At 38.0% G+C, this 14,815-nt stretch overlaps 2 protein-coding genes across 2 annotated transcripts; both read left to right on the forward strand.

The window, feature by feature from the left end:
• The first annotated feature begins 5,931 nt into the window (after positions 1 to 5,931).
• Positions 5,932 to 6,870, forward strand: LOC102471901 (olfactory receptor 2AJ1). Its single transcript, XM_006158407.1, has one exon. The coding sequence runs from the start codon at positions 5,932 to 5,934 to the stop codon at positions 6,868 to 6,870; it is 939 nt and encodes a 312-aa protein (XP_006158469.1).
• A 6,217-nt stretch (positions 6,871 to 13,087) lies between these two features.
• On the forward strand, positions 13,088 to 14,008 carry LOC102475716 (olfactory receptor 2AK2). The gene has a single exon (XM_006158414.1). It carries the CDS (start codon positions 13,088 to 13,090, stop codon positions 14,006 to 14,008), a length of 921 nt encoding a protein of 306 aa, XP_006158476.1.
• Positions 14,009 to 14,815: the final 807 nt, after the last annotated feature.

Genomic DNA, 14,815 nt, shown 5'->3' on the forward strand with positions numbered 1-14,815 from the left:
TATATACCCAATAAAAAGATTACAGAGTCATAAGATATGCTATGGTTTGAATATCCCAAAAATGTGTGTTGGAATTTGATTGCATTGTGAAGCTATTAAGAGGAAATTTAGTTTGATTATATGTTGAAAGGTGGGATTTTTTTAGAAGTGATTGGAAAGCGTGGTGGGTACCCATGATTGAACATCATGGGTTGTACAAGAAAACACAGACATGGTCATAGAGACACACTTCACTGTGCTCAGGTCCTGCCCACCACTGCGATAGCTAATGTGTACTGTACTCTCACCAGATACAACTGACAGATCTTGGCTCTTCTAATTATGAGCTGAATAAATCTCCATTCTCTTAAGTTACCAAGATTCAGATCATCTATCAGCAACAGAATAAACTGGATAAAATCTGTTTTTTTGAGGGACTGTCTAATAATATGTGTAATATAGTTCTGCTTTATTTTATTTTTCCTTTTTAAATTTTCTGATTTATTTACATTCAATCATTGCATATCTCTATAGTACACAACATGGTTTTCAAAGTATGTGACAATCAAATAAAGGCTATTATCATATAGTTTGCAACAGAGAACTTTACATTCTTGTGTCTGCTAAGCGTACTAATTTAAATCCCATCAACATGGCCTGAGAGTTTCCCTTTCTCCACAATGTTGCCAACACTTACTATTTGTTTTTCATAATGCCATTCTAAATGGGGTAAAGTGATATCTCATTGTGGTTAGATTTTCATTTCTCTGATTAGAAATGAAAAATTTTATGTTATTTTTGACCATTTGTATGGTTTGTTGTTGTTGTTGTTTTAGAGATCTGTCTGTTAAGATAGATTGTCTATTTTTATTTATTTATTTTTGGCTGGTGAACTCTTTGTGTTCCTTATATATTTTGGTTATTAATCTCTTTTTGGGTATGTAACTTGCATATACATTTCTATAGATTGTCACTTTACTCCATTGGTTGTTATCCTCACTGTGCAGAAACTTTTCAGTTTGATATAATCCTTTTGTTGTTGTTCGTTGCTATTGCCCATGATTTTGAGATCTTATTTAAAAATATTTTTAATTCATTAATTTTTAAATTTACACTTAGTCATTGTATGTCTTTCCAGCGTACACTATGGGTTCTGAAAGCATGAATGCAGGGCAGGTCAAGCAGGACAGAGATACTCCTGTGCGTGATACCTTCCCACTCTGGTGTCCGTGACATTTCTGTTTTCCTGAGCCCTCCCCCCCCAACTGTCCACCTTGTCCTGTACAATCTCTGGTATTCACACGTGCTGTTACTGTTATCATGTCTTCCAATTTTCACTTTTTGCCATAAAGCGCTGACATTAGGTATATATTGAGCAGGATATACAAAGTCTTCCATTGTCGGGCTTTGCTTAGCACTATATCTTCTCTAGTCCCACACGTCGTATCCAATGACAGGACCTCATCATTTTTTGCGACTGAGTAGTATTCCACAGTGTGTATGTGCTGCATTTAAAAAATCTAGTCATCTGTTCTTGGGCATTTAGGATGATTCCATGCCTTAGCAATTGTGAATAATGCTGCAATAAATGTGGATGCGCAAGCTACTGGTAGAAAAATACTTTTTCCTGGAACAAGGTCCTGAGGTATTTTTCTTCTGATAATATCATGGTTTTGAGCCTTACATTTAAATGTTTAGTAATTTTTGAATTGAGTTTTGTAATATTTGGTGAGAGATAGGGATCTACTTTCTGCCCTTGCATATGGATGTCCAGTTTCCCCAGCACGGTTTACTGAGGAGACCATCCTTTCCCAAATGCATATTCATGAGATCTTTATCAAAACTAAATGGGCTACTTTGTGTATATATATCTGGGCTCACTATTCTCTTTCATTGCACTGTATGTCTGTCTGGGTTTTCTTTGCTAGTAGCGTGCAGTTTTGTTTACAATATTTTGTAGCAGTATATTTTCAAGTTAAGTAGGATGATACCTCTAGCTTTGTTCTTTTTTGCAAACGATCACTTTGTTAAGGGTCTTCTATAAGTCCATTCAAATTTATGATTGATTTTTACTTAATTTCTATGAAGAATGCCCCTTTTTAAAGATTTTTTTCATAAAGCACATGTGCTCACCAGAGAGAGGCAGAGAGAGGAAAAATGAGAAATCATACCCGAGGGAGATAGCCACCCCACAATCCATTCTCCTCCAGGGATTTTGGTTATGCACATATATGCGAAGCCATGTGGAAATCCAGCACCTTAATCACCACTCCACCTGCTGCCTCTGCCACAGAGTTCGCTTTATTTTTCTTTTTTTTAACCTCTTTCTTTTTTACATTTATTCATTGTACATCTTTACAGCATACAAAAGTATTTTCTTTCCCAACGTGAATACACTATTTAGTCAAACATACTGTTATTTACATTATCCTCATCAGATAACTTTCCATTGATACATTAATAGAGAGGGTATTGAGTCTGTCGATCACTTTGGGTAACATTGACGTTTAACAATATTGATTCTTCCAATTCATGAATGGTATTTTACATGAACCAATGGCAAACCCATTTCTTGGCTTGGTGCCTTCAATTATACTTCTATTGTACTTATATTCCTAATATAAATTTAAATTTCCTTTAAATTAAATAATATTATTTCATCTGTAATTAGGTCAATTCAGCATTTGTCTTATGTCTCTTCCAGAAGTTTGTCTTGTACTTAAATGAATTACCAGTAACAACCATTTAAAAAATCATTTGGCAACTAAATAAGCAAATCTGATATTTGGTGCTTTTGGGTAGATTTTATAATTATTACATCAAGTGGGTCTTTTTTTTGTTTATACAAAGTTCAAAGTATAAAAAATGTCATTTGCATAGAGTACAAAATGTGAGTACCACAGGCAAAATATTAACCAGGATTTCTATATAACATTTTCAAAATAATTTTTTTGGAGAGGTTTTTGCTATATGGTGCTCATGCTCACCAGAATGACAGAGATAGAGAGACAGAAGGCGAGCAGTCACCCCTGGGGGGATGGCCACGCCACCATCCCTTCTCCTCCATTCTCTTCTTGGGATCTTGGGCACGCACGCACACATGCCCAGCGTGAGTTCAAGCCACCGCGTCTGGGACTCTAACATCAGTCGACTACGTGGGAGTCCAGTGGCATAGCCATTATGCCAACTGCTAGTCCCCCCAAATAAATGGTTTTTGGGTAATATTTATTTGATTTTTTTTTGTCTTCTGCTTGTTTTACAGTGAGAATCTAATGCAAATAAATAATGCAGAAGCAAACCAATACTTAATTAACATGAGTGTGTTGTTCATGTCCATATTAGTGAACAATTGGCCTCTAGTTAGAAGAAAATTTAAGGAAATATTTTAGCAAGATATCTGGTAGAGAAAGGCAATAATAGTTTTAATTAAGTATAAGTTAATGAATATGTCATATGTTTTGAAGATTTTGATATATATAAAATAACAAAAATTATTTGAGTAGTACAGTCTGTGATTAAAGTATGTGATAGATTAGGTTGTTTCCATCTACAGCTAGAAAAAAATACATATTACATCTCTTCTCCAATCTTAAGTGTTATTAAACAAAGAATGTTTAGAACATGGGAGAAAAACAGACTTTACTCCAGTAAAGACTTGCACAGGGTCCAGCACTTGGCATAATGGTTATGTCACTGGACTCCCATATAGTTAACTGTGGTTCAAGTCCCAAACCTGGCGGCCTAAAGATCATGCCACGAACATGTGCAGGGATGCCAAAAGTCCTGAGAGGAGAATGGAGGAAGAATTGTGGCATGGCCATCCCTCTGGAGGGTGATTTCTCACTTTCTCTCCAGAGAGCACACACACCCTATGGAAAAATCTCCCAAAAAATAAATAAATAAAATAAAGGCTTGTACATAAGTTTAACCAGCTAGTGGGGAGGACCATTGTCCTGAGAGTTGAAGCCGTGTCTCTGGCAAGGTTCACTGATACGTGGGTCAGCCCACTGAAAACAGCCAGGACTAATTAATGCAAGCATTTGTCTCCTAATCGCCTTCATGGTTTGATCTTTTAAAGTTCTCAAAAATCACAGGAAAACAATGTTAGCATTCAAGGGAATTACTGAGATTAAACGATTTGCTCATTTCCTAATGGAGAATCTCAACAGTCACAAAAATAAAATAGACACAAATATAAGTCATGTATGAGGTATCAGTGATGAGGTTTTATTTACTATATTTATTTCACGAAAGCAAAAATCAAAGCTCATTTTATTCAAATATATTATTAGTTGTTAATAAAATGGCAAATAATTTCTTATGTTTGTTTGTTATTCATGATCCTACTATTTACTAAGAGACAGAAACCTGGATCAATGTTGTCATAAATTGCATCGTACATATATACATACACATGTATGCATGTATTTATGCATGTATTTATATTCAGGGACATAAACACATAAAGGTGTATAAATGCCTAATAAAGTAAAGATTTTGGTAACTGCTATGCATGTATAAAATGTTAGCACTCTGATTCCCCACATACACAATTAATAAATCATGATTCAATTCTTTTTTTTTTCTTTTTGGAGAAGTTTGTGCTATAGGGTGTGTGTGCTCGCCAGGAGGAGAGACAAAGAGACAGAAAGTGAGGAATCATCCCCCAGGAGGGATGGTCACGCCACAATCCGCTCTCCTCCATTCTCCTCTCGGGATCCTGGGCATGCATGCACACGTGCCCAGAGTGAGTTTAAGCCACTGGGTCCGGGACTCGAACCACAGTCAACTACATGGGAGTCTAGAGACATAGCCATTATGCCAACTGCTGGTCCCAGTCATGATTCAATTCTACAAGATAAAAAAATGACAAAAGTAAAATGCACTATTAATGATACATTGCTAATTTTGACAGAATAAACTTTCATTTTTTAAATTTTCAATATGGGTTATGTTCTAAATTAAAAACATAAATTCACATTTCTTACAATATTTCATTACTTATTATTTTGGAAAGTCTTAGAAATCATACATTTCATTTCCTCTGAAATGTACATAATTGAAAAATGCATTAGAGAGAAAACAAAATCCATGGTCCATTTATCTCATACATGAATTCAAGTATTCCTGTGCAACCACTATGCAATGGTTCACACTGTAAGAATGCAGGATTTCCAGTAAAATAGTAGCAGGAGAGAGGAACAATAAACCATAGCTGTAATTTCTACATTTATTACTTCATGTACTAGAAAGTGAAGCAATATATGCCAAAAAAAAGAGAAGAGAACAGAATAAGGAGGACCAGGAAGGTTGGGATTCAAGTGGAAGTATTAAGTTTTTTTTTTTTTTAAAGTGTGCTGTGGTTGGCCTCGTCAAATATAAAGTGATATTTGAGCAATGACTGGTTTTAAGAAAACAATACAATATGAATTAAGACTTTGAGTCCCTACATGGAGTTCAGAGCCCACTCAATATTCTGAAGGTCATCTATTGATTCAGACAAGTGAATGCTCTACTTGTAAAACATATCCTTTCAGGGTCACCAGGTGGCATGGTGTTTAGGGCACTGGGTTCCCACATGGCTGACCACTATTTGAGTCCCAGACCTGGTGGCTTGAAAATCATGCCAGATGCATGTGCGTGCATGCCCAAAATTTTTAGAAGAGGATGGAGGAGAAGGGATTCTAGCATGGCTATCCCACCTTGGGGAGTAGTTTCTCACTTTCTTTCTCTCTCTCTCTGGCAACTGCACATGCTCTGTGACAAAAACGTTAAAAACAAATATCTACTCTAAAATTGGCCGAGAGTCTTTTAATGGCAACTACAAACTATACGTTACTAATTCTCATTTTATGATGCAGAGCGATTAAAAATTACTTTTCTATTTGTATCATATTTAATCTCTTACTATTTAATTCTTATTATTTCTCTTTATGAACAACAGTGTCCAGCATGGGACATGAGAATCACACTTTCAGCAGTGACTTCATTCTTTTGGGATTGTTCTCTTCTTACCAAGCAAGCCTAGTCTTCTTCCCCTTTCTATGTGTTATTTTTATTATGACCGTAGTGGAAAATGCAGCCATGATCCTCCTTATCAGCACAGACTCACGACTCCAAACTCCGATGTATTTCCTGCTCCGCCATCTCTCTTTTATGGATATCCTGCACATTTCCAACATTGTTCCCAAGATGGTCACTAACTTCCTGTCAGGCAGCAGGACCATCTCCTTTGCAGGTTGTGGCTTCCAATTATTCCTGTCCCTCACCCTCCTGGGCGGGGAGTGCCTCCTCCTGGTGGCGATGTCCTATGATCGCTATGCAGCCATCTGTCACCCACTGCACTATCCGCTTCTTATGAATGAGGGCATCAGCGTGCTCATGGCTGGAGGGTCCTGGCTGGTAGCAGCCATCAACTCTGCAGTACACACGGCGTTTGTGCTCCACTTTCCCTTCTGTGGCTCTAGGGCCATCGATCACTTTTTCTGTGAAGTCCCTGCCATGTTGAAGTTGTCCTGTGTGGACACATCAAGCTACGAACGGGGCGTTGATGTGAGCGGCATAATCTTCTTGCTCATTCCTTTCTCCTTGATCTCTGTCTCCTACATTCAAATTCTCCTTACTGTCCTTCAGATGAAATCGGAGACAAGGAAGAAGTCGTTTTCCACCTGTTCCTATCACATGGTTGTGGTTATAATGTACTATGGGCCATTTATTTTCACATACATGAGACCTAAATCATACCACACCCCAGGCCAGGACAAGTTTCTGGCAATATTCTACACTATCCTCACACCCATGCTGAACCCCATTATTTACAGCTTTCGGAATAAGGATGTCCTGGCTGCCGTGAAAAATGTGGTCAAAAGTAACTTTCTGCATAGAAAGTGAATAGAAAAACATTTGGATGGTGAGTTTCTTCTAAATTGCACATTTAGAATTTAGAGAAACCCATTCTTAGTTCCTATAGAAATTTATTCAAGGCTTCTCTCTCTCAAAGTGTGAAAAAAAAGTTTACATTCCCAAACACTGATAATACCACACAAAGTGCTGGCATGTGCAACTACATACCTCTAAGAGTACAGTTTCCTCTGCGATGTGAATTACAATTACTTATGTAGGAATTAAAATATGGCCCAAGGATTCTAATTGCCTTCCATTTCAATTATAAAAAATTGTAAGAATTACCTTTTAAAATATAATCTATGCACATTATATATAAATAACCCATCCATGTAATGTCTATATTTTTATGAAACTTCATAAAATTATAATTTGAACTTCATCAATTGGTTATTAAAAATCACAAACAACTTGCACTCCCCATTACTGCCTGGGTTTGTCTTGGTGCCTCTGTTTTTTTGGGGTGAGAAAATGCACGTGTGTGCGTGCACACACACACACACACACGTATAAAACATGTACAATTTTTTCCTTACTTCCATCCCTGTAATCCTCTCTTATCCTGCACAGACCTAGTAATTTTATCTCCTTAGAGAAGGAGGGTATCTGCTGCCATAATGGTGTATCAAGATACTGCTTGAAAGTTTTACAATTGGCCATGAGTGTTATAAGTCATATGGTGCAGCACACAGCACACCTCAGGGGCTCCATTTGCCGTCACGGTAAAATTCCACGTAACCTCAAGGTGCAGTGAAGCCTAATGTCAAGACCTGACTGTGGTGACAAGAAAGTCACTTCCCAGCTGACCAGATCTGCAAGTAATATGGAAATCTAGAAATCATAGTTCAGAGAATTGTAAAATTCCATATAGACAGATAGAGGTATATAGATATAAAAACACACTGTATTATAAGACTAACACTTAAATTCTCTACTGGGGTATAGAAAAACAGAAAAGATAATACTTAAACTGAGAGGAGTGTAAGTTTTCTATGTGTGTGTATACACACACACACGTGCAGATTGTCTTGATAAAAGACATGGTCTGGGGGCCAGCAGGTGGCGTGGTGATTAAAGTGCTGGATCATACATGGCCTACCTCAACTGGACTCCAAGACCCCAGAGCTCAAACATTACTCTGGGCACATCTGCATGCATGTCCAAAATCTCAAGAGGAGGATGAGGAGAAGGGATTGCAGCATTCCTCCATGAGGTGATTTCTCACTTTCCCTCCATCTCTGTCTGTCTCTCCCCAGCGAGTGTGCCTTATGGCAAAAAAAAAAAAAAAAAAAAAAACAAAAAAAAGAAAACAAAGATAGACCTGGTTTGATGGAAGTGGAAATGAAAAAATACAGATATTTTAAGCATAAATAACAAACCCAAAGTATTGCACATAGACAATACAGTACATTTAGAAATTAATATATTTCTAATTGAAATGCTATCCATTGTATTTTTTTGGACAGAGGAGAAACAAGTGCTTCCCATGGCGGTCTCCTCATGCACAGTTCCCTGCCCCCAGCCTGTGCACACCCAGAGTCAGCAGAGCGCATACAGGGTCCCAGGTCAATGTGGTTTCTACAGTAGGGCAGGAGCCACCATGTCTGGTTTCAGATCAATGTGGGATCTGGACTGTTGCCTTCCCTGTGGTTCCAACACAGACTGGCACTGTGCCACCCACGCATCATGGCTGAGCCAAAAACTAATACATCTCACAGTCTGAATCATGATACTTTCTGCTGTAAGTAGAGAAAAGAAGAAGTTAATTAGAATAAAAATCAAGGAATGCTTTTTATTCATTTAGAGAATTTATGTCATATTCTCGTAGGGCCACATCATCCATCGTAATGAAAATGAGTCAAAGATATTTTCCCCACATATGCCACTCAGCATTCCGACTTCTGCTACAGATTGGTCTACGTATGGACTGATGGAGCCTCATTCACTGAAATAATGCTATGATTCAAGTACATGTTTGACATGTTTATCTTATTTACAGTTTATATTGTATATTTCAGTTTTGCTACCAAATAGTAAAATACATATATATTTATTTATAAATACACACACATATATATACATGTGTATATATATATATTTTTTGTTTTTGTTTTTGTTTTTGTTTTTGTCTTTTAGAGATTTTTTGCCGTAGGTTGCATGCAATTGCAGGAGAGACAGACAGCCAGAGACAATGAGAAGGAAATGAGAAATCATGCCTCCTGCAGGGATGGCCACATGGCAATCTTTTCTCCTCAGATTTCTTTCTGGGATCTTGGGCATGCATGCACATGTGCCCTGCATGGTTTTCAAGCCACTGGGTCTGGAAGTCCAACTGCAGTCAGCCATGTAGGAGCCCAACAATGTAATCACTATGACATATGTTTGCCCCTCTAAATATATATATTCTTTTCTATATTATATATATTCTTTGTAGATAGAATATTCTTTGTACATAGACCATTTGTGATACTATGTAATTTCTTGAAATACTATATTTTGTTTAACTAAAATATATCCACTTATCAGTTGGTTAATTGGGAAGAGTCTAATCTACATGCATATCTTGAAAATAAAACAGAATTAAACGTTTCTAAAAGCCCATAAGAAGGTTATAGTCCATTTGGACAGATGCGTGGGAGGCTCAGCCTGGACTCAGTGCTGTCTCTCAGCTGGCAGTGTCCCCAGGTCTCCCAGCGTGCCCTGCTGTGAGCAGTGGTTCATCCGTGTGCCAGAGACCGCAGAACCCCAGGGGCTCTGAGATGGAAGGGCGAAGTTAAAGCGTGATTAGGCAGTCGGCCAATTCTACAGCGATGACCAAGGTCTCACTTTACCACACATCCTTTCTGTCTTAGGCCTGCTTCCACAGTACTTCTCAGGGTAAACCCCTGGAGATTCACGCCTGAGGCAAAAACCACTAGCAATCTTGAAATCCGGTGTGATGATAATTCCTAAAACGTGTTTCAGATTGGAACTTTTAGAAGTTGAGAGCTTCTTTTTTGGGAGTGTCACATTAAATACCTTGATTACTTAGATTATGTGTTGTTCTACTTCACATCTCTTTGAAATATATATATATATGACCATATAGTATAATTACAGTTAAAACAATAGAAAAAGAATTACAGTGACTTTGCAATCAGTGCCTCCAAGTAGAATGGCAGGGAATCATTCTTATATTTAATTTTGCAGACCCATGTCCAGGTTTTTAAAATATTTTACTTCAGGGGAAAATCCTATCAGAACAAGATAGAGCACTATGAGGGAAGCTCTCTTTCCTACAGTTGAAGTGATTTGGAAATTAATTATATTATAAAATGACGGACTACCTGTACTTCTGCTTACCTAGAGGACAAGGGTTGCTTTGAGGACCACGCCTTATTCTTCAGTTTGAAGACACAACTTGGAGATGGGGGCTCATCCATGGTAGCCACCACTCAGGGACTACATGGTTATTGCATCGAGTTGTCACTAAAAGTAGTCAGAGAAATGGCCGTCCTGTGACAATTCACTATAACTCGGGTCGAAAAGAAAAACACGCAACTACTCTCAGATGCCAGCTAAAGGTATGTACTTTATTTGAACAATTAATGGGAATCAATTTCTTGGTTCTCTTTTATGTCCATAGTCTTCATTAGGCTACTCCTGGATTGGGCACACATTCCCGGTGTTTACTTAAATGACAGCTCTGAGAAGAGTACCAGAGTGTGCCTTGGAGATTTATGTAGTTTTATGTTAGATTTAAATAATCTGAGGGTTATAAGGTCAAATGTACAAACAGCACAGAAAAGCAGGGCTAGCGTTTGGTGGTAGACTGTGTTCTTTACCTGAGAGAGTGGAATCCCAAAGTATCATTATTCCTGACTGAGGTAGAAGACGTGTCTTTCTTCCTTATCTTCCCCTCAAAATGTCAGGTCATGCTTAGCCCATAGTTACAGTTGTTAATGATTTTAGAACAACAAAAGTTTGTAAAGTATTTCAAAAACACAGATTTCTAATGAGGTTTATATTCAGTTGTAACAAAATAAAATATCTTGTAATTTGTATGGCTCCCTATATGTGGTAGTTATTCATATTTGCATGGTAAAAATGTATTTCATTTATTATTGTTTTATGATATGAAAGAGGAAACATATTTTCATACAGGGCCTCTATTTTATGCATTTCTCTAGTTGCCATCTCCTGCAATTAGTTACTAATGTCTTATAAATAAGTCTATGATAAGAATATTTAAACAAAACAATTCAAAATGCAGGTAAGTATAGACATCAATGATGCAAAAATATTTGTAGATGATTTTGTTCATCACATTTTGATGAAAGAAACTACAAGTCAAATTGCATGTTTGATAAAGTTGTTTTATAAAACATGTGGCTTTCAATTTAGAGTCTCATCATAATAAGCTAGTTCTGAAATCCACGTTGGTCTAGAATGTGAATATTGCTTCTCTTTCCTCATTGAAAGATTGGTTTGTGGCACTTACTCCATAAATGCTACTTTAAATTGTTGAACTCACACTGAAGGCTCAAGCCATGCCCTAATGTAGTGACACAAGTTATTTAACTGTGGGATTGAGAATTGCAGTTTGTTTAATGTGTTAGTTACTATAATACCATAATACATGTCAATTCATGCATGTATTTCACTTTTTTTAGAGAGGTTTTTGCTATAGGGTGTGTGCACTCACCAGCAAAACAGAGAGAGAGACAGAGAGACAGAAAGCAAAACATTATTCCCCCACCAATGGGATGGCCATGCTGCAGTCCCTTCTCTTCCAGTCTTCTCTTGGCATTTTGGGCAAGCACCACATGTGCCTGGCATAAACTTTAAGTCACCAGGTCTGGGACTCGAACTGCATTAGAATACATGGAAGTCCTGTAATATAACCATCACACCATCTGGTGGCCCTTTTATTTCACTTCTAATCAGAACTTCTTCTCAATAAGAGAAGAGTCACCTTGACATTGAGCCAGAAGGGGGATGGTGGGGATTTCTTTCAGAATAAGAAAGGCAGGATGTCTGTAGGTGCCTCTGCTCAGCCCATCTCCCCCATCTGTCAGGTGAACAGTCCTGACCACACACCAGGCGACTGTGCAGGCTGACATCCTGGGCCCATCTGAGATCTCAGTGAATGGGAGCTGGCGGAGAGGATCCCATTAACGGAAATAAATTGGCCATGCTCTCTCTCTTTCTCTCTTAGATTCCACCTCTTTTAACTGCTCTGTCTTTCTCTATCTTGTGTCAAAAAGAAAAAAGAAAGAAAACAGCCTCAAATTCCACATTATTGGAGAGATCATTTCATATGGGGATTATTCTTCAGACGTATCAGTATTTACTATTCAAAAAATGACATGCAGAAAAAAATACATTTTAACAAGAACCTACAAGAAATTTTTAGATCAATTAAGATGATGATTGAAACAGTATTTACAAACAAAAAAGAAATAATGCTGATCAATTCATAAGGGTAAGGATACAATTTCCATACAAATGTTGCTATAGCATTTATTCCTATTTACCCATTACAATTGAGAAATAAATAATCATTTGAAATTATCCTATATTGGGGGACAAGCAGTTAGCGTAATGGCTATGTCACTGAACTCCCATGTAGTCAACCGTGGTTCGAGTCCTAAACCCGGTGGCTTAAACTTGTGCCAGGCACATGTGCGTGAGTGCCCAAGATCCCGAGAGGAGAATGGAGGAGAAGGGACTGAGGCGTGGTCATCCTCCCTGGGGGATGATTTCTTGCTTTCTATCTCTCTGTCTCTCTTTCAGGTGACAGCACATGCCCTATAACCAAAACCTCTCCCCCCAAAAATATCCTATGTTTGATGAGCACTGCCTTTTTAAATGGCCACTTACATGAAAAAAATTGAGAGAATTTTTTCATAACAAATGAACAGAGTTACAGTCTATCATCTTGGAGATATTTACAAGGAGACACATAATTTGTGCTCAAAAATTATATAAAGATTCTTTTATTTTCATTTTTTGTTTTCATTGTGCGATCTGTAAAAATTCTTAATTTCACGATCTGTACAATTTGTAATAGGCACAGATTCAATGTATTCAATAAGAGGAAGTTATAAGGTGATACTGGAAAATTCTATTGTATTTAGTAATTGTTACTTTACTTTCTCTTATAGGGTTGTCAATATTATTACATGATCATTTCAGATATGTTCTTTCACCTGTTGACTTTGCCATGGGAACAGGGAATCAAAGTTTGGGGACTGAGTTCACGCTCCTTGACCTTTTCCAGCATGGCCGAATGAACACTCTTCTCTTCGTTGTCATTGCCATCCTCTTTTTGGTGGCTCTGATGGGGAACATCATATTGGTTCACCTCATCCGAGTGGACACCAGATTGCACACGCCCATGTACTTCCTCCTCTGTCAGCTCTCTGCCATCGACATGATGTACATCTCCACCACGGTGCCCAAGATGGAGACCAACTTTCTCTCCAACAGTAAGGCCATTAGTTTTTTAGGCTGTGAGGTTCAAACATTTGTGTTTTTGACTCTCGGTGCAACAGAAGCCCTTCTTCTTGGTTTTATGTCTTACGATCGATATGTAGCAATCTGCCATCCACTGCGTTATCCTGTGCTGATGACCAAGAAGACCTGTTGGTTGATGGTCATGTGCGCATGGAGCAGTGGTTCTGTCAACGCTTTAGTGCATACCTTGTATGTATTTCAGCTTCCATTCTGTAGGTCTCGGCTCATCAAACACTTCTTCTGTGAAGTTCCATCCCTAATGCCATTGGTGTGTCAGGACACTTCCCAGTACGAGTACACGGTCCTCTTGAGTGGACTTATTATTCTGCTGCTGCCATTCATGGCCATCCTAGCTTCCTACGCCCGTGTGCTGACTGTTGTTTTTCAGATGAGCTCAGGTGTAGGACAGATGAAGGCTGTTTCCACTTGTTCCTCCCACCTGGTTGTGGCAAGCCTGTTCTATACAACCACTCTCTCTACCTACACACGGCCTCATTACTTGCACTCCCCGGACCAGGATAACATCTTGGCAGTGTTTTACACCATTGTCACACCTCTTCTGAACCCATTTATTTACAGCCTGCGAAACAAGGAGGTCCTCGGTGCCATGAAGAGACTGCTGGGTTGAGGGACGTTGGTATAAAAGATACAATGTCAGGAACTCCTTCAACAAGTGAACAAGCTCTTTTTGAATATTACATGGGAAGTTGTAAAGATGAATTTTTGTATAGAACCAGGGAAACATTGTGCTTATGAAGCTCTTTGCAGTTCTAAAGCAATGGACCTCATCCTTGTCCGTTCAGTGTTCCCATGGCATTGATATTTGAACTGCTCTCTTTAATTCTGAAATGTAGTGCATAGTGAGTAAAATCTATCCAAATACTAATTGTCAAGATAATCAGTATAATGACCAATGTTAACATAGAGAAAAAGTTATTATTCTACTGTTCATTCATCCACTCTGCAATGTTGTAATGCTTTAACTCTCACTCTGACAGTGTCACATTGACAGTGTCCCAGGCACTTTCTTCTTATTTTTATGAATAAGATCAGGGATCTCAGTCTTATCCCCCCTGCATTACAGAGGAATAAAAGAGAGCTTGTTTCTCAAATATATAGAAATGTAGGTATCTGTGAAGGAATACAACAAATTTAGAAGTGTGAACATATTGATATTTTTGGGGGAAAAACTTGGCAGTTATGTAACATCTAGGTGTTTTTTCTTGTTTTCTCCTTTTAATTTTTTGTTTGTCTTTGGTGCTTTCCGTGCTGGATTTATGTAAGTTTGTTTAAGAAAATCAGCTGAAAGACTGAATGCCAGTTTTATGGATATGCCAGAGTAAAATCACGCAAATAAACTCATGTGCAGTGCAGAACCACTAGTAATCCTACAATGAATACCATCACAGCTATCGACACTATTTATACAGTTACT

Source organism: Tupaia chinensis, unplaced genomic scaffold (assembly GCF_000334495.1).
Source record: "Tupaia chinensis unplaced genomic scaffold, TupChi_1.0 Scaffold000596_2, whole genome shotgun sequence".
Classification (NCBI taxonomy): domain Eukaryota; kingdom Metazoa; phylum Chordata; class Mammalia; order Scandentia; family Tupaiidae; genus Tupaia; species Tupaia belangeri.